Source organism: Rattus norvegicus, chromosome 6 (assembly GCF_036323735.1).
Source record: "Rattus norvegicus strain BN/NHsdMcwi chromosome 6, GRCr8, whole genome shotgun sequence".
NCBI classification, from domain to species: domain Eukaryota; kingdom Metazoa; phylum Chordata; class Mammalia; order Rodentia; family Muridae; genus Rattus; species Rattus norvegicus.
The window spans coordinates 127,043,992-127,070,086 of NC_086024.1; the positions used below are offsets into that span (position 1 = coordinate 127,043,992).

Below are 26,095 nucleotides of genomic sequence, written 5' to 3' on the forward strand. Positions count from 1 at the left end.
GTTAGCTCAGAGATCCTGGCAGGAACCGGTCCCGGGGGGCGTGGGTTGGCTTGGTGCAAGCCTGTTTGTTAGCACTGAGCGAGCAATTACGCTGCTTGTGCATTGGCTACCTCGGGGCGGTAGTGGTGACCGCCTTGGGTCGCTGGGGGCTCGTGGGGAGCCGGGACCCATATGAGAGCCCTACTGAAACCCTGGTTCCGAGAGTCCCTGGTGATGCCATAACCTGTTCCACCTTACAGCAACCACAGATGCTGAGGACTCATTTCGGCTCTGTAGGGTTACAGGGAGAGAAAGGGGGGTAGGCAAGGAAAGGGGATTATATTGGTCAGTAGTTGGGCCTCCCTTGGGGGAAGGGAGAAGCGCACTGGGAGAGCGCCCTAGGGGAGGTGTACACGTGCGGGGGGGGGGATGAGAGGCGGGCAGGAGGGAGGGGAGGAGTAGGGAGGCGAGAGCAGCTTGCGGGAGGCGCCACGGCCTCGCAGACGCAGGCGCTGGCCGCCGAGGAGCCAGAGAGAAAGTTCCCGGGGACAGTTCGCCTGCGGGAGGGCCCAAACTGTGGTCGCTGGCCGAGTGGGTCTCGAGTCCCGCGAGTGCTGCGCGTGGTCCTCCTGCACGCACTTGGCTGCCCGGGCCCTGCTTTCCGAGCAGAGGAGCCTCGCGGGCGGGCAACCGGGGCGGTCGGGGCTAAACTTGGACAAGGAGGATGCTGCGAGTGGGCGCGGCGGCTCGGGGCGCGGGGGCGCTCGCCAAGCACTGATTGCTCCCGGTGGACTCCGAGCGCGCCGAGAAGCAGTGGGCAGGTAGCGGCTCCAAGCGCCCGGACTGCGCCAAGCCGACCAGCAGGGCCGCCAGCGCCACCGTGCAGGCGTCGTCTCCTCGCCACGGAGTCATGGTGCGAGCAGCGCGCACGCCCCGCGCGGAACTCTGAGCTCCGGCCGTGCAGTGTGCCCCCTCCTCTGGTATTCCCATCCGGACTACCCGTGCCTGCCTTGCTCGCAGACCATGAAACTATCTCCCGGAGCCACTTGCCTCTGAGCTGCTCACCCCGCTGCAGCCCCAACGCCGCTGGGCCACAGACAGCGCTCCAACCCTTGAAGCTCCGGATCTTCTTCCAGGGACACCGGGCAGACGGAGATGGCGCTCCGTGGACTCATCCGGCAGTGCAAAGTTCGCCGGAGGCGAGAGATGCTGCCGCAGCAAGTTGGCTTCGTGTGCGCTGTGTTCGCCCTGGTGTGCTGTGCCTCCGGCCTCTTTGGAAGCTTGGGTAGGTGTGGGGAAGGATGTTCTCCACCCGAGGAGTTGGGGGTCTTCAGCTGGGACAGCTCCAGCTTCTACTCTGTCAGATTGATCCCCAGGGTTTTCCCTCCCCGCCCGGAGGGTAGTGCTCACCTAGGAGTGCTGAGCCACGCGCTGGACTGTGGCGACGGTTCCGCTGAATTGCTCGAGCTCCCTGAGGGTTCGGGACGCGGCTGTAGGTGTGCTACTGGGACCAAAGCCTGCACTACCTTTGTCCCTAGAGTGTGCGGGCAATGGGCAACTCATGGCAGCCCAGGGGTAGATTCTCCCCCTTTAGGATGTGTAAAACTGAACAGTCTGCTTTCCTATTCTGCATAGCTGCAAAGCTTGTGCTCCAACCCTCAGAGACCCAGATTCTCAGTCTGGGTCTCTGCCCTCCCTCTTGCACCTGCTCTCGTCCAAATGCCTGGTCCTCCCCAACCTTAAACGGAGCGAGGCAGTCTGTCCCCGCGAGAGATTGCTGCCATGTTCCAGCATCCCTTCTCTCAACTCTGCTTAATCCCCACGGAAAGGGAGGGCTGGAGAGCAGAGCCGTGATCCGCACTCCTCCAAGCAGAAGGCAACCTGGGAGTCTGTTAAGACATGCAAATTTCAGGCGGAGTGGGGGAAAAGGAAGAAACTTATGAAATATTTATTTCGGGGTGATTTGGGCTCCCGTTTAGCCTTTAAAGAATGTTTACTGTCTAGACATTTCAGAACTGGGTGCTGTGAGCGTTTGGGGTGCCCCCCCCCGCCCCGTGAAATAAATGTTGTCAACTTAGCCAGAGGCACAGGAGGGAGGGCACTTTTTCGAGTGGTTAGTAAGGCCATTAGTATAGTATCTTGGGATCATTAAAAGATCTGTATGTACAGTGATGTTCAAAGCAAGTGAAACCTGGTTAAATTTTTAAAAAGAAAACGAGACACCATTCTCTTTCAAAACCCCAGACTGTGATTTGGGGGTAGCAGGCTAGAGAGTGGCTTATTTCTAAAGAAATCCGGAAAGCTTATTTTTAACACCTCTGTACCCAATGCTTTGTGATTGGTTAATTAAACACAAGAAATAGCAAAATGTCTAGAGAGGCTGTGAGGTGCAGGCATTCTTGGGGAGTTAGCGCTATCCAGCTGAAACAGCCAACATCTGGACAGGTAAGGGGTTAAGGTGTAGTCTGAAAGCTAGAAACATTTTTATTTTATTTTATTATTTTTATTGTATTATTTTATTTGCTAGATCAGGAGTTAGCTTCCTGTGCTATCATCTTTGCTCAGGGGCAACATGCCCTCTCTGACATGGCTCTGGAACCCCTGCACCACATCATGATGACCCGGAGCTTGGTACACACAGCTCTCTGAAGAGCCTAGACAAATTCTCAATCTCTGCCTTGGACCCACTGAATCTGATCCCTGGGTGATGTGTTTGCACACCTAGCCATGTGCCATCAGCTGGCTGAGCACACGCATTTGAGCATCCATGGTGGGGACCACCTGAGCAAGTTCACTGAGAAAGTAGTTCATGTTCCCTACTAATGCAATCTTTTGTTATGAGGAGGTAGAGAAGTGGAGGCAGCTGAGACCAGCTCAATCTTGTCCAAGGTCAGATCACACAGTGACCCACGTGAGACTGGAAACAACGGATTAGATTCAGGAAGCAGGATGGTGTTTGTAAGCAGGGGATAGCATGCTGCCAAGGACTGTCTCTCTCACTCCATGTGGCTCTAAATAGCCAAACCTGAGGCTAGAGAGATGTCTCGAGGTTAAGAGCATGTACTGCTTTTCCAGAAGACTCGAGGCTGATTCCAAGCAGCTTCTTCAGGGCCCTCACAACCACCTGTAACTCCAGCTCCAGGCAGATCTGACTCCTCTGGCCTCTGTGGACACCTGCACTTATGTGCGCGCGCGCACACACACACACAGATACATTTAAAGAAAAATAATAAAAATAAGTACCCAATATCTGTGCCCAACCTAGCTAGATGCACCGGGGTAAGGTCATCTTTGAGAACTCAAGATTCACATTGACCTGATAATATCTGTGATCTGTTTTCTCTTCCAATCCAGGCCACAAAACAGCTTCTGCTGGCAAACACGTTCTGCCAGACACGTGGCGAAATAGAAAGTTGATGGCACCGATAAATGGGACTCCACTGGCTAAGAACTGCACAGATCCTGGTAAGGCATGGCCTCCCCTTCCCTGCAGCCATTTAACCCCAGCTTGGGTTTGATGCTTATGGGCACAGATCCAGCCAATGCTGGGAAAGACGGTCTTAGGACCCTGAGTGAGAAAGGGGAGCTACGTGGTGTTGAAATGAAACCTATAGACATTCGTCAGCCACGCTGCTAAGCAACACGAGAGCTTTCTTTATCCGGCAACTACGAAGGTCACATTCAAGAGTCTAAAAATGTTATCTTTTGTTCTAAAGGCATTATATGTTCCATGCTCTCTCTATTCTTTAGCTCTGCCCCGGTGTCTGTCATTTCTCCCTTCACTCACCATATGCATTTGATGGTCCCCTTGGGACAAGGAATCCATAACTTGTGGTGACTTTTCTTTGTGAGATGACCTAACAGGATGGGAACACTTCAGGCCGCTGAAGGGAGGACTCTGCTGGGCCCTTCCTCTCTAATGGAAGTCCTTGGGTGGTTGGGTTGTGCTTGTCCTGGGAAGCTCTTTTAATGTTCCTCGCTGGGGTATCTGGGGTGGTAGGGTCCCAGGGGTAACATCTGATGTATTCTGCTACAGGCAGATGTCACTTAAACCAGCAAACAGTTCTCAGGAGGAGGGAGTGTACCTGGTGGCAGAGACATATGACTGCTGCTCAGGGCTGATCTAGGCATTGGCTCTGGACCTATCTCTTGGAGTCTTTGTGAAGAGAATACAGTAGGATGAAGATTTCAGAAGCTCTGAGGGAGGTAGGAGAGTGTTATAGATGACTTTTCTACTGAGTTGCTGGGAAAATCATGCAGTTTTCTGGGATTTCTAACCTGGGACGTGGGCAGAATGGTGCTTGCCTACTCTGGGTGGTTGAAGAATTTGTCTAGGCTCTTCAAAGGGCTGTGTGTAGGAGATGTAACCACGGGGCAAAGAAGTAGGCTTGGGTGCAGAGCTCCAGTCTTCTGATGTCAGCCTCCAAAAGACAGTGTCTTTTTAGGTTAGGAAAGGTCTGTGGGGGAGACACAAGATGGTCACAGTCACACAACTCATTAGTACAGACTCTGGCTTCAGAAGAACCCTGGTCTGAGTGCCTAAGCAGCACGTTAGTTAGTTAGCTAGCTAGTTAGTTAGTTAGTGCTCAGCTCTCCCAGCCAGTGCTTCTCAACCTGTGGAGCATGAATGAACCCTTTGGGGGTTGAATGACCTTTACACAAGGGTCACCTAAGACTATCAGAAAACTCAGATTCTTACATTACAGTTCATAACAGTATCAAAATTACAGCTACAAAGTAGCAAAGAAAAAGAACTTTATGGTTGGGAGTCACCACAACGTGAGGAGCCATATTAAAGGGTCACAGTGTTAGGAGGATGGAGAACCACTGCTCTGAGCTGTTTTCAACACCATGAACTTCTTTTTCCCTGGAGGCCTTCTGGAAGGACTTTGGAGGAATAGTGAGGATGTTCAAAGCAGTGTTTGTAGTTCCCACTGAGCCTGGATGTCTATTCCTGATTCATCCCATCATCTTGGTGACCCCATAGGCAGTGGTGCCATGCTGCCATTAACATTCCCAACACACACACACACACACACACACACAGTCCTGCCTCCTGACAAGGGGCATTTACTCAATCATGAACACATGTTAAGCCGTGGACTTTTTAAGACAGTGTGTTCTCTCCCACGGAAGTGAGGGAAACCACCCGTGTCTTTAGCAGTAATTAACACTCAAATTACACTTTGTGCTGACTGTGTCTATAGTGGGCCTAGCAATAGGAGAGTCTCAGCGAATGGGATGGTGCAATAAGGTGGGGCACAAAGGCCAGTTCAGTGGCTCCTGAAGGTCTCGTCTCTGAGTTAACTGAGTTATGGTGCTGTCTTAGCTACTCTCTTATTGCAATAGCAAAGCATCATGACCAGGGCAACTTATAAAAGAAAGTGTTTAATTGGGCTTACAGTTTCAGAGAGTCCATGATGGTGGAGCAAAGGCATGGCAGTGGGAACAGCTGAGAGCTCACCTCTTGATCCAGAAGCAGGAGGCACACACACACACACACACACACACACACACACACACAGAGAGAGAGAGAGAGAGAGAGAGAGAGAGAGAGACAGAGACAGAGACAGAGACAGAGAGACAGAGACAGAGAGACAGAGAGAGACAGAGACAGAGAGAGAGACAGAGAGAGAGACAGAGAGAGACAGAGAGACAGAGACAGAGACACAGAGAGACACAGAGACAGAGAGACACAGAGAGAGACAGAGAGACAGAGAGATGGGGTAATGGCATAAATTTTTGAAATATCAAGTCTGGCTCATGACACACCTTCTTCTAATCCTTCACAAATAGTTTTACCAGTGTGAGGACCACAGATTTAAATATTCTGAATGAATGAGCCATTCTCCTTCAAACCACCCCAGGGTCCATGCCCTTCCCATTCCCATCCTCATATCTTCCAAGGCCAGGTGGGAATTCCCTCTCTCCCTTCCTCTCTTCCTCCTTCCCTCCCTCCCTCCCTCCCTCCCTCCCTCCCTCCCTTCCTTCCTTTCTCCCTTCCTCCCTTCCTCTTAGTAAGCAGTTGCTATCCCACACAGACTGTGGAATCCAAGCAAGTTACAAGAGGCAACCTCTGCTATTAAGTAGCTTACAGCCAAGTAAAGTAGACAAGATCTTGACCCAGAAAAGCCATAGATCAGTGAAGGATCACAGAGACTCGCAGTCAATTCTGTAGGACACATTTCCTTTTTGGTATATACAGGAGGAGGAGCTGACTTGCTAGAGTTCTGAGTAGTCATGGGCATAGATGAGGTTAGCCTTTTGTTTCAGTAACCTTCCCAGCTGAGTTTAGCAAACAAGGAAAATGTTTAGCTTGGTAACTGGAAGAGTGTGATCAGTGGTTAGGCGGTGTCTGTAACTCAGCTTTTCCCAGACTCTAGGACTCAATTGTGTGCTAGCATGGGAAGACGGTCACCAAACAGCCACTCTTTCTTATGCGAATTGGTGTTTTGCCTACAAGTATGTCTGTGTAATAATATTGGATCCCTGGAACTGGAGTTACAGACAGTTGTAAACTGCCATGTCAGTTCTGGGAATTGAACCCAGGTCCTTTGGAAGAACAGCCAGAGCCCTTAACCACTGAGCCATCTCTGTAGCCCCAAAAGCCACTCATGTCCTTGCAGGCTCTGATTGTTGCAAAGAGTGTATCTGAACCCGGAGACATGTTCTGTAGGCACATGATGACCCTAAGTGTGGGCCAGGTGAGTGTTGGGTGCTGGATTGTCTTAGGCCTCAATCATGGGCTGAGCACCTGGAGTGAGCAAGCAAAGCTGCTTCCCCAACCTCCACCTGGGAGTCAGTGTGCACCTGGAAATCAGTGTTCACCTGGTGGTCAGTGTGCACCTGGGGGTCAGGGTGCACCTGGAGGTCAGTGTGCACCTGGGAGTCAGTGTGCACCTGGAAATCAGTGTTCACCTGGTGGTCAGTGTGCACCTGGGGGTCAGGGTGTACCTGGAGGTCAGTGTGCACCTGGTGGTCAGTGTGCGCCTGGGGGTCAGTGTGCCTGGGCACCTGAGGGTTAGTGTTGCTGGGAATGTGAGAATCTGTGGTCCAACACCTGGGTGTAAGCATGGCTAACACCTATTGGTCAGTGTAACTGGATCTGGGGAGCAGCTCACTCAAAGCTTTCATCCTGGCTGGTGCTAAGATAAAGGTGGACTGGGGCTCCGGGTTAGAAGTTTAGGAGTGTGGCAGAGTCCATGCATAAGAAGTGTTTGCAAAAAAAAAAAAAAAAAAAAAAAAAAAAAAAGGGGTTGGGGGTTTAGCTCAGCGGTAGAGCGCTTGCCTAGGAAGCGCAAGGCCCTGGGGTTCGGTCCCCAGCTCCGGAAAAAAAAAAAAAAGAAGTGTTTGCAAGAGGAAGTCAGAGTTGCTGCTACCAAGGCCCATCGTGGGCCATCACCACAAGCCTACCAGGAATATCGTCTGGTTCTCTCTCCTACTAGAACAGAATCTGCATCCTAGCAAGGTCCCCAGTGAGTTGTGTGTACACCAAATGCCGGTGAGCAGTGCCCTCAAGTGTTGCTGGGCACTTGCAGGTAGGCAGTTGATCAGCGTTCGAATGCTAGGCTGGAGGTGTAAAGTGTTTGCCTGCCATGTGCAAGGCTCTGCCTTTAGTCACTCCAGCACTGAAAAATCACTTGTGGATGTTTAATAAAAGTTAGGACCTGGTTTAAAATAGCAATTTTTCAAAATATTTATTTATTTATTTTACACATTAGGGAAATGAAAATAATTACTTAATTTTGGCCAATGATGTCTATAGAAAATTCATAATTTTCCCTCAGAGATTTAAAGGCATGATCTGGACTCCAGGCCTTAGATATTTCTTTTCACAATCCAGACCAGTGGTTCTCAATCTTCCTGTGACCCTTAAATACAGTTCCTCATGTTGTGCTGACCCCCCAAACGTAAGATTGTGTTTGTTGCTACTTCAAAACTCTAATCTTATTCTTATCAATTTATTTATGTTATTACAATTATGAATTGTGATATAAATATCACAATTCCTATGGCCTTAGGTGACCTTGTGAAAGGGTCATCTGATACCACCACCCCCAACTGGGTTGTGGCTCATAGGTTGAGGTACCCTGGTCTGTATAGAGCAAGTGATACAGAAGGCAGGAGGTTTGGTGTGCCCAAAACCTATGCAGCAGTAATGAGCGGCAGGGACCTCGAGTCTGTCACTGGCTGCTATAACAAAATGCCTTAGGCTGGTTGGCTAAAAAGATGCTTTCTCACAGATCGGAACATTGGGAAGTTAAAAATGAAGTTGCTGGTTTTTCTGGTGACTAGTGAGAACTGTCTGCCTTAGAGAGAGCTGCCTTTGTGTGGCGTGTTCCTATAATAGCAAGAAAACATTTAATTGTGTTAAGCTTCCTTCTCTTTCCCCTCCTCTCCTTTTTTTCCCTCCTCCTCTCTGCCTCCTCCTCCTCTTCTTATAATCCATTATAGGAACCCCACCATCATACTAATCTCCTAATACCTAATAGGAGATACCTAATCTCCATCTCATACTCCCAAACGCCTCCAAATACTCTCATTTAGAGGGTTGTGGCTTCAACATACGGATTGAGACCATGGAGCCCACTCAGTCCACAGAGGGGACCAACACGTTTCCTTCCAGGTCTCTTTTGGTGGTAGGATGGCTCTTCTCTCGCCTGGCCTGCAGGAAGAGACACTTCCTGGGGAATGCAGCCTGAACTGGAAATCAGAACCTGTGACAGGAGCATTGCACAGGCAACTTTTAAAGCTTCAGTCATCATGGCCTCTCTGTCCTTATCTCTCATGGATTTCTGCTCATCGTTGCACCATCTTAAAGGCTGTCCCTGTCCACCCAGTCCTAAGTACACCCTGAACCAGTGGCTGTTAGTGGCTGTTAGAGTGTCTTGTTTCAGCTCCCACCGTCATATTACTCACTGCTCTGGAGCACATACAGTGAAAGCCTAGCTTGCTGTCAGAAGTCACAGTGTGCATGCATTCCAGCTTTCCCATCTGCAGCATGGGATGCAGGGGTAATAACTACATCTGGTTCACAGGCTTACTGGGATTATACTCATCACCACGCATCGGCCACGCAGTGGTGATTGGCATGTAAGACATCCTCTACCCTGTGTTATAGGACAGTTACACACTTGGCTTCCTCCCCACCCCCTGCCGTCTCTGGTGATGAGACAGAGCCAGGGCATCACAAGCACTGGGCACCCATTGTTGATGGAGCTTGACGAGTGTGAACTAGTCACGCCCCTTACTAAGCATTTACTCTCGTCTCGTGGGAGCGAACATTTCTTAGTTTGCGGTATCTTATCTTTGAGGATTTACAATTCTGAAGACACTTTGTCTTGGAACATTTTTTTACATAGAAAAATGTTTGCTTCCTACTTTGGTTTGGGCGTTTGTTTGTTTGTTTGCTTTTGTTTTAAACAGTGTGGAGCAAGGCTTCTCCTGTCCTCGTCCTCACCCATCTCCATGTTTGAGTTTGAGTGAGCGCCTCTTTGAGCTCTGTCACCCTCTGATTTTCTGAATCTTTAAAAAAGTAGGGTGACGGAGAAAGGAGGTGAGTTTGCTCTTACTTCTGGGAGATTTCAGTCCTCGGCTGTGTTCTGCCAAGGTCCCCTCTTTGCCCGTTCTGTAATGCCTAGTGGCTGTGTGTCCTTGGGAAGAAGGCTGGGAGGAGCAGGCTGAAGATGAAGGGTCTTGTAGCGTTTCAGGGGAGCAGAGCAGCTGGTGGAGGTTTTGCATGGAAAGTGCTCTGTGAACCACTGGCTTTTGTGACTCTGCCCTTGCTTTTTTTCTGTATTGGGTGGAGGTGGAGCAGGTGTGAAGGAAAGTGTGTGGCAGACTGGGTAAGGATGGGAGGGGTGTGCCAGTGGGAGCCGGTACACGGCTGGATCAGGCGGTGAGGAAGCCATTGGGCACTACCCCGGCCATAGGTCTCATAGATGCCGTGTGCAGGATTCAGAGGTGCAAAAGGCATGAGAAACAAAGAGGAGGAGGAAACCAGAGCTGCAAAAGGAGCATCAGGATTGTGTGGGGAGGCGCCAGGGACAGGCTACCGGGACAGAGCTGCGGTCGAGCCAGCTGATCTGGAGGAGCTGGGGAAGACCGTCACTTGTCATCTAAACACCCACCTTTTGCTGCTTGGAGGGTGGGGTGGGGTCACATGGGTCCAAGTCTTTGCAAGGCAGAAGCCTGGATTCTGATGTCAGCAGTACCAAGACTCTGCCTCCTGGCATTTGGACTTTTTCTGCCTCTCTTACAAAAAGAGGTTGTGCTGGCTGGTTACGATTTCCAGACGCCTGCAAGGGCTTGTGTCTGCGCATCTTGGAGATGGCGGTCTGTGTAGTGAAAGCAGACCGAAGGCTTGAGTCCCAGCTTACTTCTTACTGGTGATGTGACCTTGAACAAGTTATGTAATCTTTAACGTTTCAAGTTTTCCCTTTTGTAGTGAGGATAATAGAAGTTCCTACCGCTAGGCTGCTATGAGACTTAAACCGCTTGACAGGTAGAAGTTTTAAGCGGTACCCAGCACACGGTGGTGCTGCCCAGGGTGAGTTGGGCACATTCTGAATACTCTGCATCTCTTCTGCTAAGAACTCTTTACAAAGGGGCTATTAATGCTCTTGTTCTACAGATGCAAAGACCAAAGCCATCCAGAGGAGAAAAAAGCAGAGAGAGGGGGAAATACACTCAATATACTCGATAATTATTTTTCTAGAGGAGTTTTAGGTTTATAGAAAAAATCTGAACAACAACAACAACGAAAAATGGGGAGAGTCACTTACCTGGCCCTGGCCCTACATCAATTCTCATCTAGCTTTAGAGTGTTGCATTTGCATACATGAACTAATATTCATACATTGCCATTAGTCAAAGTCTGCAGTAGACGTCAGCATTCCCTTCATCCTCCCTCCGAGGGTTCTGAGAGAGGTGAGTCCGCCATTACGAGTCATACTAAATGACTTGGTTGCCTTAGAAGTCCCTCCTGGAACCAGCTTATAAAATGTGGACTGGGGGTGCTGGGGATTTAGCTCATTGGTAGAGCGCTTACCTAGGAAGCGCAAGGCCCTGGGTTCGGTCCCCAGCTCCGAAAAAAAGAACCAAAAAAAAAATGTGGACTGGGAATGGGGCCGGGTTGGTAGAGTACTTTCCTAGCATGCCTGAAGCTCTGGGTTCCCTCCCCAGCCCTGCGCAAACTGAGTGTGGTAGGCCATGCCTGAATCTTAGTACTCAGGAGGCAGGGGCCAGGAGGAGCAGCAGTTCATGGTCATGCTTGGCTCTACAGTCAGTTCAAAGCTAGCCTTGGTTCTATGGAACGCCGACTTTAAAAAAGAAGGGGTGTGGGGTTGGGCTGGAGAGAGGTCTCAGCCATTTAAGAGCACTGACTGTTCTTCCAGAGGTCCTGAGTTCAAATCTCAGCAACCACACGGTGACTCACAACCATCTGTAGTGGGATCCAATGCCCTTTTCTGGTGTGTCTGAAGAGAGCGACAGTTCACTCACATACATAAAATAAATAAATCTTTAAAAAAAAAAACGAGTAGGGGAGGACGGTGTTGAGCCTAGATCCTGATCCATAGTTATAGTAAATGGGGGTAGAAAAGACAAATTGGGAAAGTGAGCCCGTCCCCGCTAGATGCCACTCTGAGGAACAAGGTGTGCGGATCCCTGACGGCAACAAACATCAGATTGCTTCTCGGTACATTTGTAATACTTGATTTGTTTGCAATCAAGAAGCACTTTTCCCCATTATCCCAACTACCAGGGCCATCTGTGAGCAAACCTTTCTCCCCGCTGGGCCATCTGCTGCCCCCTGACAGGCAGATCCTTCGTTCCTGACTCCACTTCCAGGCCTCCCGCAATCCAGAGTGCGCCCACTCGGCTTCCTGCTCCACTCTGAGAAGTGTTCCTGCCTGTGTTAAAAATGGAAATGATTAAGCACTGCTATGTGCTGCCTCGGGTAGGAGCCATCTCCACATGCAATGCCACATGGGAGTCACAGACTTAAGATGGGGACTTTGTGTTTGATGTGGCCCATTATTAGGGAATTACTGGATCATAGTATTTCACTTAAAAACAACAACAGCAAACAACCATGCCAGATTCTTTCGGTGTTTCTCTTGGAAACATTGGGAATATTGCCCTCAGGAAAGGAATGTCACTAGGTAGCTGAGAAGGAAGGAATGGGAGCCCTCCCTTGGCAGGAGGGACTGTGTCCCGTTCGGTTATGGCCCCATAGCTTCCTTTGATACTTCTGTAAAAGCACAGCCCCGTGCTCAAAGCAACCGCAGCACAACACTCGTTTCTAGATGTCTGTCTGCCTGCTCAGCTCTGTACAAAGCTCTGAGCCCAGAGGGACCCCAATCCTTGCTGTAAAGGGGTAGAGACTTGAATGAAGGAGCCTGCCCTCAAAGGGATGGGGCAGCCTGGAAGGACAGCTAAGCATATGGCGCTGTCGGTGCTTTTGAAAGTCACAGCGTCATGTCCACACCTGAAGGAATGCTTACCAGCAAGCCAAGCCTCACTCCACGGCTGTCTCAGGGGGAAGAGAAAACAAACAGCGGCCAGGAGTGCTGGCACAGCAGTGAGTAATTACGCTTCAGGGAGTTATCAAGCAGTTAGCGTTTAGTTAAGGTGAGGCTGAAGCAGATGACTTTGATTTTAATATTCTGTAGCAAAAGGGGTAGGAGCCGGGTATGTATATGCCAGGATGAAGTTGCCCGAAGTAAGCGCGTTAGGAGACATATGCATCCCAGTTCATGGTCTATGCTGGACCTGTGGCTGATAGCTCATGTCAGGCTGCAAATGAAATGATACAAACATTCGCCGTCTTTGTTCTTAAACCTTTCAACTCTGTGAGGGCAGGGACCAGAGGCACTTTGCCCTTGCCTCTGAGGCTGAGGTATAAACTCAGCTTAGAGTGCATGGTAACTGGCTGCAAAGGCCTCTCCATTCTGTGCATGGGGGAGCTGTGCCCCACAGACATGGCTTCTCTTTCAACTGTCTTGTCTAGCTGTGGATACCAAGGGATAGGGCAGGAACACTCATGAAGGGGAGGTTGAGGATTAAGAATAAAACTCTAGAGACAAGACTCTGGTCTCTAGGGCTCTGAGGCCTTGAACGCTAGTTATGTTCCAGCCTGAGGGTTGGTTCCGTGTGTGGAACCATGACAGGAGTGCAGAAAGTGGTACACCACGTGTGTGTGTGTATGTGTGTGTGTGTGTGTGTGTGTGTGTGTGTGTGTGCATGTGTTGCTTCCTTACAAGGCTGTGAGCACCACATATGTTCACATGAGAGATGTCTTTGAGTGTAGTCTTTATTTTGAGCTCCACATCCTATCCCAAAGAACAAATACCCTATTCTAGAGCTTGCTACAGTTTCTTTGGAGAGCAGAGACAGTTATATTTTGCAGGGATGGTCACAAGACAATACAGAGTGTGCAGTCCAATGGTCCTTAGTAAGTCTGTTCTAAATCTGGGACCTTCTATGGGTCACGTGATCCCTGAGGAATGAAACCGGAGCTCAGGGACCATTTGTTAAGCTTTGGCACTGACTGCCTAGATTTTGTAGAGGACAGTGGTTATCTGAGCCTTGGCTTCCTGGCTGTGAATTGGGCAGAATGCTGGCACCAGGTGTCCCCCCCTCCACCAAGGCTTCTGTGGCCTCCGTGAGAAGTGTTATGTAAATGTGATCATGTTTCTTTGCTCAAGGTAATGCATCTCTCTCAAGACCATTCTCTTCCTTGCAACAGAGAGAAGCAGTTATTTGGGACCTTTCAGAATCCACCCCCGTATAACTAGGATTTGGTGAAAATGTGCCGCTTTGTGTAAATCAAAGACCCCCACGCCTATCTAGAGTGGAGGGCTTTGAGCCACACTTGTCCTGTGGGGTGCTGTATGGGACCCCATGCAGACAACAATCGCTAAGCAATCCTAAATTTACTTCAAGGATTATGAAGGGTGGCGGTGGCGGCAGCGACGGCAGCAGGTGGCGTGCGTGTATGCATGTGTGCATGGTTCTTGAGTGTGAACTTTATAGATGATAGCATCCTTCCCAATGTGGAGAAGTAAGATCCACCTGCTAGACCATCTGTTTGCATTTAAGCCTAGTGTGTCCACCCTTGGCTGATCTCATGCAACCACAAATGTCTGACTTTCAGTTATGGGCTCCAGTCCAGTGAGAGCTTAGCAAGACCCCGCACCAGCTGATTCCATGCAGTACACATGTGCTCACTGAGGTAATTACATGTATGTAAAATTGCCCTTAGGAAGGGCCCTCTGGGTCCTTTCTTCAGTATAAGAAGCTATCTGTGTGTTTTAATATAGCTGCAGGCCTCATGTTGACTGGGCCAGCTTCCTAAGAACGGACCCTGCCTCCCATGAACATCCATTCTAGTGAAGAGGGTAGAGACCCATGGAGCTTACCTGTAATGTGCACACTGCTACACTCTTGTTGTAGTCCCTCAGTGTCAGGGCCATAGAGAGCATCACACAAAAGGAGGAACTGACGGGCAGGAAGGCAGAGTTTGAAGGAAAGAGGACAGGCCTTGCTCTAAGCACTTGTCAATCCTGGTCAGGGCAGTAGGGGGATAATCCTCCTCTCTGTTTTTCCAAAGATGTAAGTTAGACACAAGGAGGCTGAATAACTTCTCCAAGGTCTCCAGCTCAGAGTTGAATCCAAGCATCCCGATCATAGCCCCTTAATGTTACGCTTGACGCACTTCCTTCGCCTTGGGTTTGACAAAAGGAGGCGAAGTTGGAACTACTAGGCGCTGTCGCAAGGAAATTTGGGCGAAGATAATAGTCTTGTGTAGGGCGCCATTACGTAGAGTGACATGTGCAGAATCTGTTGGGTGTGTGAGATGGGAAGTAGACTTGTCACCTGTACCACCGGTGACATCTGTGGTCCGTAACAGCTCTACCCTCTGAGATGGGAGCACAGGAAGCTCCTCCCTCCCTACCTCTCCTCACAGAATCTCTGTGGGAACCCTAATGCACCCTTCATTCTTTACATTGTTTTCATCAGGTGTTTGCCACAGGGAAGAGAAAAGCAGTGAACATCTTTCCCCAAGCATATGGCCTGAGTTTCACTTTGTACTACAAAGTGTGCCTCTGACAGACATTCCCTGAGCATCCCTATCAGGATGCTGGAGGGTGCTGGAACTAAGAGAGGCACCCCCATCCTCAGGTTGGAAGGATACGGTCAGCATCTTCATTCCCCACAATGCAGAATGGCACGTGAGAGGCTCTGCTGTGGCTGGGAGGTTTCCAACGGACACAGTGGTACCTATCCCTTGCTGCCGATGGCTGTTGTCTGGACAGATGGGATGGCGGGACATTCTTGCTGGTGGGTCCAGTGGCTACAGAAACAGGAAAGCCAGAGAAACCCAAGGGGAAGGGAGATATTTTCAGCTGGCTTAGCTTTGCCTCCCCGCCTGTCTTCACTGTTTTCCTTTGTGACAGATACCTGAGGCAAACAACTGAAAGAAGGAAGGGTGTGTTGTGGTTAACGACCTGAGCACACCGCCAATCATAGTGGGAAGTGTGTAGCGAGGGGAGCCTGAGGCAGCTGGTCAGATTGCATCTGGCCCCTGAGGCCTGGTGGTGACTAGTCCTCAATGCTGCCTCCAAAATTGGGACTCTGCTTGCCTCCTGTCATGGGAGGTTTGAAGAGCAGAAAAGACCACTGTTGCCTCCTTTCTGGGCTGATGGGAGGAGGATTTGGAGATGATTGGAGTGCCAGTCTCACGAAGCATCATGGAAAGGGGAACACGGGTTGTTCAACAATATGATCCTGTCACAAGGCATTTCCCAGGTGTGGGATCTAGCTTATTATGCTTAAAAACATACTTTTATTTTTAAGTGTGAGTTTGTTGCAGATGAGCTCATGTACCCTTGGATTCCCGAGGCATCAGGCCCCCGGGAACTAGAGTTACATGTATGTTCTGGGAACTGAACTTGGGTCCTTACAGGAATGGGATGTACTCCTAATGGAGCCATCTCTGCAGACCTACTTCCTGTATATTTTACACCAGCAGGCTTTCCTTCCATAGCTGTCCCCCCCACTAGACCACTATGCAGGGATCTTTTTTAGAAGCCCTTAAAACCACAAGGGGAATTAAGAAATCTAAGCACAACAGTGAGAGACCTTTAGCCCTGAGCTGTGAGGACCTTGCCTCTCAGGGTTCTCATCTCTTCATCTTCTGCCTCATTCCACCGCAGTGCTCAATCGTTCAGGGAGGAGCTGCTGTGCCTCCTGTAGGAGAACCCATCACAGGCATGTGTTTGGGGGAAAGGCGGCTGCAACCCAGCCTCCTTTGTGGGCCCTGGTAGTCATGTGTCTGAACCTATTTGGAGACGAACTCCTGGGGAGAGGGATCCCGGACTCCTTACTGAAATGTCTTCGTGGGCATCACCACCTCAAAATGCCTTCATCTAAGGAAAGCCTGGTTCTAGAAAGGGGTAGAAGTTCCCCAGAGGTTTGCAGGTGAATTGATAAAGATGATTAGTGGAGAAGATGGAATGATTTATAAGTAAGATTAGTGGGGCTAATCGGCTCTGGCTGAGGCCCCATGCAGGAAGGCTGTGAGAACGGCTCCTGGCCCCCCTGCCTTATCAATTCATCTGGCTTCAGGGCCAGCACCTAGGGGATCTTCAGGCCTAGGAGAAGCAGAACCAAGGGTCAGCTTCCTCTGTTAAAAATGCTTCTGGAACAAACTGCTGGCTTTTCCGTCAGCCTCCCCAGAAAACCACAGGGGAACCCCATCACCTGGGAGGCTTTGATCAGCTAGGGAAGAGCACGGGGCCTTACTTGGGGGAAGGGAACCATCAGGGTAGGCTAGCCACCACTCTGTATCTTTTCACTCTGTAATTCGGGGTAATTCTTCTGCGAGCCTGGGAGTAGGTAGACTCTGCAAAGAATTGCTTTGAAATCTCTTTGATCATTTAAACCTTGCCTATGTGTTCCTTAGCTGGCAAAATATTCCAGTTTGGTGCATTGTGACAAGAAGCTAAATGACTTGTAGGCTTTGGCTGGCCCGCGTCATTAGGAAGAAGCAGGTGTGGGGGTGGGGGCGGGAATCGGTGCTCAACAGGTTCTTCATTTGCAGTCCTCACACTGGGGAAGACGTTGCTGTGGCCTCCACTTGGCTCACCATGCATCTTCAACAGCTACAGGGTCAGAGGGAAGGATGGGTGGGGTGCAGGTTGGGGAGGGGGAAGGCAGGGGAATGTCCCACTAATGGTCATGTCCACCTTGCTGAAATGCAGGTGCAGGATGTCTGTCCCTCTGTACGGTTCCCAGGTACCCCAAGGCTGCCTGTCTGGAGGTCAGCCTCACTGTGGATAGTGACAGTGTAATCTGTCTGCTCTGGGTTTGTGTTCCCCGTCTCTCAGTGACCTGTGTGACCTTGAGCAAGTTGCTTGGCTTCCTTTAGCTTCTGTCTCTCCCTCAGTGGTTCACAGGGTTTGCCTGGCATGAATCCTGGCAGCTCATACCCACTGGATGCCGAGCTCTGTGACCCACACCTTGCTGGTACTCAACACTAGAAGCTGGTCATGGGGTCATCTGGTATCCCCCAAGTTTCTCTGAGGAGCCTTCTTGGTCTACAAGGTGACGATTCCCTGTCTGTATCCCCTCCTTGAGGTACTTTCCATAAGCAAATGGTTTGGGACAAAACCGTAGAGTCAGCCTTTCTTGGTGACAGAACTACAACAATATATTCAAAGTTCTGAGATGTTTCACAGTCAAGAAACCTTTACACAATAAAGGTAGAAATACTAATTACAGAAACACCTATAGCAAAATTGACCATTTTAACTATGTTTAAGGGTGGAGTTTAGGAAGTGTGGTACATTCCCACTGTGGTGTGACCGTCTCCACCATCCGTGTCTGTCCCTTTTCATCTTTGTAACCTGAAATCCCACGCCATTAACCAGGATCCCCACTTCCCTCCCTAGCCCATGACAGCTGCCTTCAGACCCTCTGGGCCTATGAATGTGACGGCTCTTATCAGTAAGATCTTGCATTATTTACCCTTTGGTGTCTGGCTTCCCCTGTGCAGTATATTCTCCTCAAAGACTGTTCATGCTGTAACAGCTGTCAAAAATCCCTTCTTGTGTGTAACCGTGTGTGTGTGTGTGTGTGTGTGTGTGTGTGTGTGTGTGTGTGTGACAAACGGTGTGTATATATGTCTGTGGAAGCCGGAGGTCAACTCTGAAGTTGTCAACCCCAGCCTGAGCCATTTTTTTTGAGACAGAGTTTTGCACTGTCCTGTAACTCCCCAAGTGAATGAGGCTGACTGAAGAGAGCCTCAGGGGTCTACTCACCTCTTCCTTTCCAGAACTGGGATTCTAAGTCCTTGCCACAGCATCCGGCTTTTAGCGTGGGTTCTGGGAACCGAACCTGGGTCTTTATGCTTATAAAGCAACCACTTTCTGGTCTGAGATGTGTGTCCAGCCCCAGAGATTCCTTCCTTTCTCTGGTTAACTGGTATTTCGCTGTATACACAAACTAGGTTTTGCTTATTCATCTACTGATGCGTGATTAGTCATTTCTATTTTTGGTTTCGAATAATACCACTGTGAACGTGTGTATGAAATAGGTTTGCCTTGTAAAATTTTATAAACTTAATATAAACAGCTTTCTCTTTTGATCAGGGGAACACAGGTACCTTAGCTGAGATTCTTGGCCCTGACTATGCCATAGAGTCATCTGCAAGCTAGACAAAAATACCTATGCTGGCTCCTCCCGCGGGCCAACTGAATCAGGACACAGGTATTTCAGTCTCCTGGGTGGTGTTCTGAGGGCTCCAGGTTGGGAGATGCAGTCTGTCACAATGGCTAAGACTCACATCCAATAGCAGTTCAAGGTCAGAACAGAACAAGAATTGGGAATAACTGAATTCCAGGATGCCCTGTGACTTATCTCCTGCATGGGTTCCCCTCACCCAGAGCCCCTGCCTACCTGTGGAGTTCCTGCCAGACTCTCAGGGATATAGGGAGGCAAAGAGGGAACTAGCAGGATTGAGGGATGGATGGATGTCAACAACAGCCTTGCCTCTGGCTCCCAAAAGTCCTCCTCTGCTAAGGAGTCCGGGAGAGTCCTGTCCGATAGAGGGTCCCCAGCCAGGGGTGGGTCTGTATCCACATGAAATCACCAAGCAGACGCACACAATAGAATGCAAACCAGCACCCACACCAGGATCCACTTCTCTGCACTCCGTACTGGGACCTGACTCTGTACTGTATGCGGGGCGGGCTGCGGCTTCACGGGTTGGTGTTTTTATACGGATGATGAGTTTTTGTTTGTGGAGGCTCTGAAAGCTCCCGAGTTCACACTCCTGGACCAGGATGGTGGTGTTTGGCATTCAGGAGGTTGGAGTCTCTGGCCTAGCGAGCCTGACCACACAGCCCATGCTCGTGAATGACGCCCCCTCCCTAGAGACAGGGATTTACCTCAGCATGGTTTAACTCCACAACCCCTATTTAGTGGTCTGCCAGCCTGTCTGGCATCATGATGTCTGAGCTCACCTTGGTTAGGTGTTTGAGAGTGTGGGGAGTAACTTCTGTTATCACCTTTAAAGCATAGCGTGGGCCTCAGTTAAAAAACAAACTCAAAAGTCTGCTATTATTCTTCTGAATTGGTTGCCCTCTAGAGGTGTCTGATGCTGGGGGGTCTTCTGTAGAGAACCCAATTGCCGTTACACAGCAAGTGCTAGATCCTAGCAGTGTTTTGCCACATCCTCTGGGCACTCTGGGGACATCTGTTTCCTGGCTCCCTGAGCACGGTTTGCAGGAGCAGAGCTGGTGAACCCATGGTAACGGGGCCCACATGTTCCCTTCAGACTTAGTAACCAGTCCTCAGGCAGGTTGCTGAGCCCAGGGATGAGATAGCCCCCTTCCAGTACAGGGCACCTGACCGTAGTGTCATGGGGCTACAGGGTTATCATTCCTTTTCCATTTGGAGGGAGTGACCAATGTAGTTTGGACAAACTGGCAAAGATCCCAGAGCTGGTTTCCTCACTGTGGTGTGTGACATTAGAGGGGGCAACTAAAGACAGTAGCAAAGGCAATGACTGGTTCTTTTTTTTTTTTTTTTTAATCAGTAAACTGTATTTAATTACTTTCAGTGAGTAATAAAATTTTCACAGACTATGGTGTCTTACACTTTCTTTTTTTTTTTTTTTTTTTTTTTTTTTTTTTTTTTTATTAACTTGAGTATTTCTTATATACATTTCGAGTGTTATTCCCTTTCCCGGTTTCCGGGCAAACATCCCCCTCCCCCCTCCCCTTCCTTATGGGTGTTCCCCTCCCAACCCTCCCACCATTGCCGCCCTCCCCCCAAAGACTAGTTCACTGGGGGTTCAGTCTTAGCAGGACCCAGGGCTTCCCCTTCCACTGGTGCTCTTACTAGGATATTCATTGCTACCTATGGGGTCAGAGTCCAGGGTCAGTCCATGTATAGTCTTTAGGTAGTGGCTTAGTCCCTGGAAGCTCTGGTTGCTTGGCATTGTTGTACTTTTGGGGTCTCGAGCCCCTTCAAGCTCTTCCAGTTCTTTCTCTGATTCCTTCAATAGGGGACCTATTCTCAGTTCAGTGGTTTGCTGCTGGCATTCGCCTCTGTATTTGCTGTATTCTGGCTGTGTCTCTCAGGAGCGATCTACATCCGGCTCCTGTCGGTCTGCACTTCTTTGCTTCATCCATCTAGTCCAATTGGGTGGCTGTATATGTATGGGCCAAATGTGGGACAGGCTCTGAATGGGTGTTCCTTCAGTCTCTGTTTTAATCTTTGCCTCTCCCTTCCCTGCCAAGGGTATTCTTTTTCCTCATTTAAAGAAGGAGTGAAGCATTCACATTTTGATCATCCGTCTTGAGTTTCGTTTGTTCTAGGGATCTAGGGTAATTCAAGCATTTGGGCTAATAGCCACTTATCAATGAGTGCATACCATGTATGTCTTTCTGTGATTGGGTTAGTTCACTCAGGATGATATTTTCCAGTTCCAACCATTTGCCTACGAATTTCATAAACTCGTTGTTTTTGATAGCTGAGTAGTATTCCATTGTGTAGATGTACCACATTTTCTGTATCCATTCCTCTGTTGAAGGGCATCTGGGTTCTTTCCATTTTCTGGCTATTATAAATAAGGCTGCGATGAACATAGTGGAGCACGTGTCTCTTTTATATGTTGAGGCATCTTTTGGGTATATGCCCAAGAGAGGTATAGCTGGATCCTCAGGCAGTTCAATGTCCAATTTTCTGAGGAACCTCCAGACTGATTTCCAGACTGGTTCTTAACGAGGATAGCCCCCTTCAAAGAATTTTGGTGGGGAGAAAAATTAGCCAATACTGTACCTGCGTTCCACATTCCCCCCCCCCCAGAGCTGACCTTTTAAAAAGCCATAAAACCTGTCTCCTTTTAAAAAAATTTTAAACTGGCTTTTAATTCAAATTTAAAATGTTAAATTTAAAAATATAGCTTGGTGGTACTGGATTTGCTTAGTACCCCCAACAACAGAAATTTTTAAAGGAGGCTGGTTTTATGACTTTGTAATGACCTCAGTCTCCGGTGCCTGTGCTCGCAGAACTGGCTACCCCTTCTTTATGTATCAGGGTGCTACATGCACGTCTTCTTACAAACATTCCCTTGTACCAGCCATAAAATTCCATGGAGCGGGGACATTGTGTTCTTGATGAGTGTGGGAGTTTGGGATCCTGGGCTGGTAGGCCTGGCTTCCTGGACTGTGAGGCTGTAGGTATCAGGACCTGCCACTTAGCACCTGGCTCTGAAGCCCTGGGCCACTGTTCCTGGCCCTGCATAGCTCGTCTTTCTGCTGTGGAGGTCTTGTTCAGCATTTTCCATTCTTCCTTCTTGCCTTCAGATAGACAAGGTCAGGATGGCATAAGGAGTATATGACTCCCTGAGAGGCCAGGAGGAAACCATTCTTTTTTTTTTTTTTTTTTTTTTTTTGGTTCTTTTTTTCGGAGCTGGGGACCGAACCCAGGGCCTTGAGCTTCCTAGGTAAGCGCTCTACCACTGAGCTAAATCCCCAGCCCCGAAACCATTCTTCATGTGTGCTCACCGGGATCTGGTGATGGTTCCTCTCCCATCCCTCTGCGCACCCTCTTCTGCAGTTGGAAAAGCTATTTTGTGGGAATGGGTGTTTTGCCTGTAAGCACAGCTATGTACCATGTGTATGCAGTGCCCACAGAGGCCAGAAGAGGGCGTTGATCCCTAGAAATAACACTACAGATGGCTGTTAGTCGCTGTCCCGGGTTCTGGAAACAGTATCCAAGTCCTCTAGAAAATTAGCCAGTTGGTCTTATAACTGCTGAGCCGTCTCCAGTCCTCCGGATCATTTTTTAAATAGAATATCTTTCATCTATTATTTGACAGTCCCATACGTGTAAATCAGGTGCACCCCGAATGTCCTCTTCCCACTGCCTGGGGAACCCCCATCACACTTTCCCTTACAGTCAGATCTTGAGCTCCGCCTTCTGCCTGCTGGCTGTCAGGGAACTGGAGTGCCTGGTGTCTCTTTTCAGGAGAAGTTGGCAGACGGTAAGGAGCGCCTGCAGACTTATCAGACATTTACTGTCACTCTCCATAGGCTTGAGTGTAGCTTATCCTGGAGGCTGGCTTTGCCCAAACAGCTCAGCGTCTCTGGCCTCCGAGGCCAGTCAGTTTCCACTCTCCTTTCTCTTCTCCCGCTTCGGGGGCTGAAGTCTGATCAGGCATCTGCTTATTCAATTTGTTTATTTATCCAAGAAATCCCAGCACCTCTGATGTAAGCAACAGTTCAGCAAATGCAGGTGACTAGAGTAAAGCTGGGCCCGAGGGATGCAGATGGGGAAGAGAGGCGGATCTGACATGGCGAGCATTGCGAGCGACGTACCTGCTTAGCACCCCCTCCTCCGAGCACACATAATCTCTAAATCAAATGGAAGACCGGTTCTCCGTAAACTCCACTCACCACGTGAGCATTGCTTTAATGCTGTGTTCAGACGGCTCAGGTAAGGAGATGGGCATCCTGTTCAGGGATCCTAACTCGTCCCCTGATAGGAAACTTAAGCCAGGAAGCACCATGACTGAGAAATATATTGATAGGGACATGTATCTCTATATACCCCAGGAGCAGAAGAAGCCATTCCTCATCCCAGGGGAGCAAGGAAATCTTCCTTGTGATCTCCAGGAGGGATTGGCCCTGAAGGTAGGGGTAATTTTGAGACCATGAGAAGAAGCGTGGGTGCCAACACCCTGGTGGCTTATGTCGTCATCTGCATTGATTCACTGTCACTACACATACAGGTAGGGAGGGACCAATTCAAAGACGGACTCTTAGAGTGACATAGATGTGGCAGCTGCCTAGAGGTAGACGGGGGCGAGGCTGGTTTCTTGCAGGAGACGGACCCTCCTCCTCAGACTGGCAGGGAGGATACGCTGTCCCAGTGTGCACTCTGGCTGCCCTACCAAGTGTCCTAACATTGCCTCTATCCAGACTGCAGCCTTTGTTTGTACAAAAGCAAGAAGCCCAGGGAGTCATGCCAGGAGTTGGGTGGACTTCAAGTTCTCACTCTGCTTTGAAACCTCCCAAGGTCCCGCCGCTATTCTTGTTGAGGGGATGAAGGTATGATGGGGCTGACTGAGACGGATGGAATGATGGCTGTGAGGGATGAGCCCTTCAAGTGTACTGGACCTCATAGCAAAATGCAGGTGTTTGTATGAAGGGGTCTCATTGGCCACCCTTCACATCCATCAGCAGCACCACCAACCACCAGTCATTCATCAGTTATCCTTTATCTAGAAGCATGGTTAAAAGAGCAGACTGAGCCGGGTATGATGGTACCTCCCCTCCCAAATATGCAAAGAAGTGTGAGTGTGCTGCCTGGGTTTGTTAAAGCTTTGACATCTCCCACACTGGCCTCCAGCAAGCCAGCTGTAAACCCTCTGTGCCTCAGTTTCCTTATGTGTACAATGGGGATGAGAACTTGAGGGTGATGGTTTTAGTGAGGTGTGTGTGTGTGTCTCATTCTGGAGCACCCCTTGCATCCTCCAGGCACTAGAGAGACAAGAGCGAATAAAACCTTTGCTTTTGGGAATTAGATTTAGAGCAAGAAAATAGAATAAAACAAATATGCAAACAGGTAAATGCGTGTCTTGTGTCAGCGGTAAATACCATGAGGAAAACAGAGGATAAGGAGGTAGCTACCAAGGTGAATTTACAGAGCTATGGTGAGATGTTTGGGAATGTCTCTTGGAGGCTATTGGCACCCAAAGACAGTGAAAGGACTGTGTTGTTATATGGCAGACAAGGGGACCATGTGGACTTTGCACTTCTGATGTCTGGCCAAGGGACAAGAATTGTGAAGGCCTTGAAGGGGCCTGTGCTGGTCTGTTCCAGGTGTGGCCAGCACAGAGGGAACTCATTTAGGTAGTTTCTCTGCCCTCTGTTAACATCATAGGTCTTTACATCCATGACACGTCTAGGTTTCACAGTGCATGCAGTGTTCTAGAAAGCACTACAGCAGCGTGCGAAGGTTCCCACCTGTGACCCTTGGGAGCCTGGGGCACAAGAGGGCAATCATGAGTTAGAAGCCAGCTTGGGTTACCATTAAGACTGTCTCCAAAACAAAGCAAAACACAACTCATGAATCAGTACTAGCCCTGGGAAAGGGTGACTGAGGTCAGGATGGGAGCATCTCCCAGATGACACACCGTGATAGAAAGCTGAACTCAGGAGAGAGGGGTGGCTCATCGCTGAAACCACCCTCTTAAAAATGGAAAGGGTCTATCTCCCGGCTGTGATTTGAAACCACAATGGTTGCTTGTGGTGGTGATGTCGCCAGTGAAAGGAGAAGATGATCCTGAAGGCCATGAGCTGCTGTTATCTTGGGCTGTGGTTCTCTGCGGTGGCTGATGCATAGTTACCTGGGAGTTTTGGAAAGCCCTGGTTCTCAGACCCACCATAATCCTGGGCAAAGAGCAGTCTAGGGGTGGTAAACTTCCCCCTTGGCCAGAACATGTAGTTCGGAACCACTGAGCTGGGCAGATTCAGGATCACCTCCGCTGGGATAATGACCGTGATAAGAATGGCCTCCGAGTCTAGGCGACAAGTATCATAAACAAGGGCAATGCTTTATGAAGAAATCCACTCGTAGTAAAAAGACAAGGGTACACTGATCCCAAACCCATTATCAGCCTTAGTTTATTTATCCCAGGGAGTTAATGGCAACTCTCAACTAGGGTGCTATAGGGTACATTGTGTGTGTGTGTGTGTGTGTGTGTGTGTGTGTGTGTGTGTGTGTGCGTGTGTGTGTGTGTCCAGGGGGGTATCTGGGTGTGAGGGTATACGTGTGTGCATGTGATATGCCTGTATGTGCATGAGCAAAGAAGAGAGGAGGTTAGTAGATGATGTGTTCCATCACTCCCTACCCACCGTATTCCTATGGGTCAGGGTCTCTCACTCAACCTTGAGTGATGTTGGCAGGCAGCTGGTTCCAGTGATCCTCCTGTCTCTGTCCCCTTCCCCACCACAGCACTGAGGTTGAAGGCATGGCCTCGTGGTCATGCCTGGCATTTGATGTGAGCACTAGGAATTGGGACTCTGTTTCATATGTGGGTACAGCAAGCAATCTTATCCACCGAGCATATCTCTGACCCCAACCTTACAACATGGAGACAAAATCTCTCACTGGGACTTAGAGCTTCTTGATCAGGCCTGTCTGAGCATGACTTCTGCACATTGGGACTTCACTTGGACTTTTTACTCTACTGTCAGACCATTTGGAACTATTTGGATTACAAAAAAATACTTTTAGGGCTGGAGAGACAGCTTAATCAATAACACGCTTACAGAGAAAGCAAGAGGAATTGAAATTGGGCCCTAGAACCCAAGAGTAGGAAAAGCTGGCAGACCCCTGAAGCTCGCTGGCTTGTCAGACTAACCTGGTTTGTGAGTTCCAGACCAGTGGGAGAGCCTGTCTCAAAGTACAAGAGCGTGGTGCCTGGGGACTTTCAGATGGGTGTGCATTTGAGACACACACACAGGTACACACACACTTTTGAAGAATTCTGCCTTGTGCCTAGCTATCTCATTGGCGGAGTGGTTCTTCTTCCTTT

The 26,095-nt window shown here is 49.3% G+C and overlaps 1 protein-coding gene across 2 annotated transcripts in view; it reads left to right on the plus strand.

Moving 5' to 3' along the window:
• The first annotated feature begins 478 nt into the window (after window positions 1–478).
• Slc24a4 (solute carrier family 24 member 4) overlaps window positions 479–26,095 on the plus strand; it is a 140,215-nt gene continuing 114,598 nt past the window's right edge. For both annotated transcript variants that reach the window (NM_001401345.1, NM_001401346.1), the window contains 2 exon segments: window positions 479–1,264; window positions 3,334–3,444. In NM_001401345.1, the coding sequence (NP_001388274.1) occupies window positions 1,135–1,264; window positions 3,334–3,444 (241 nt within the window). In that variant the 5' untranslated portion in view covers window positions 479–1,134.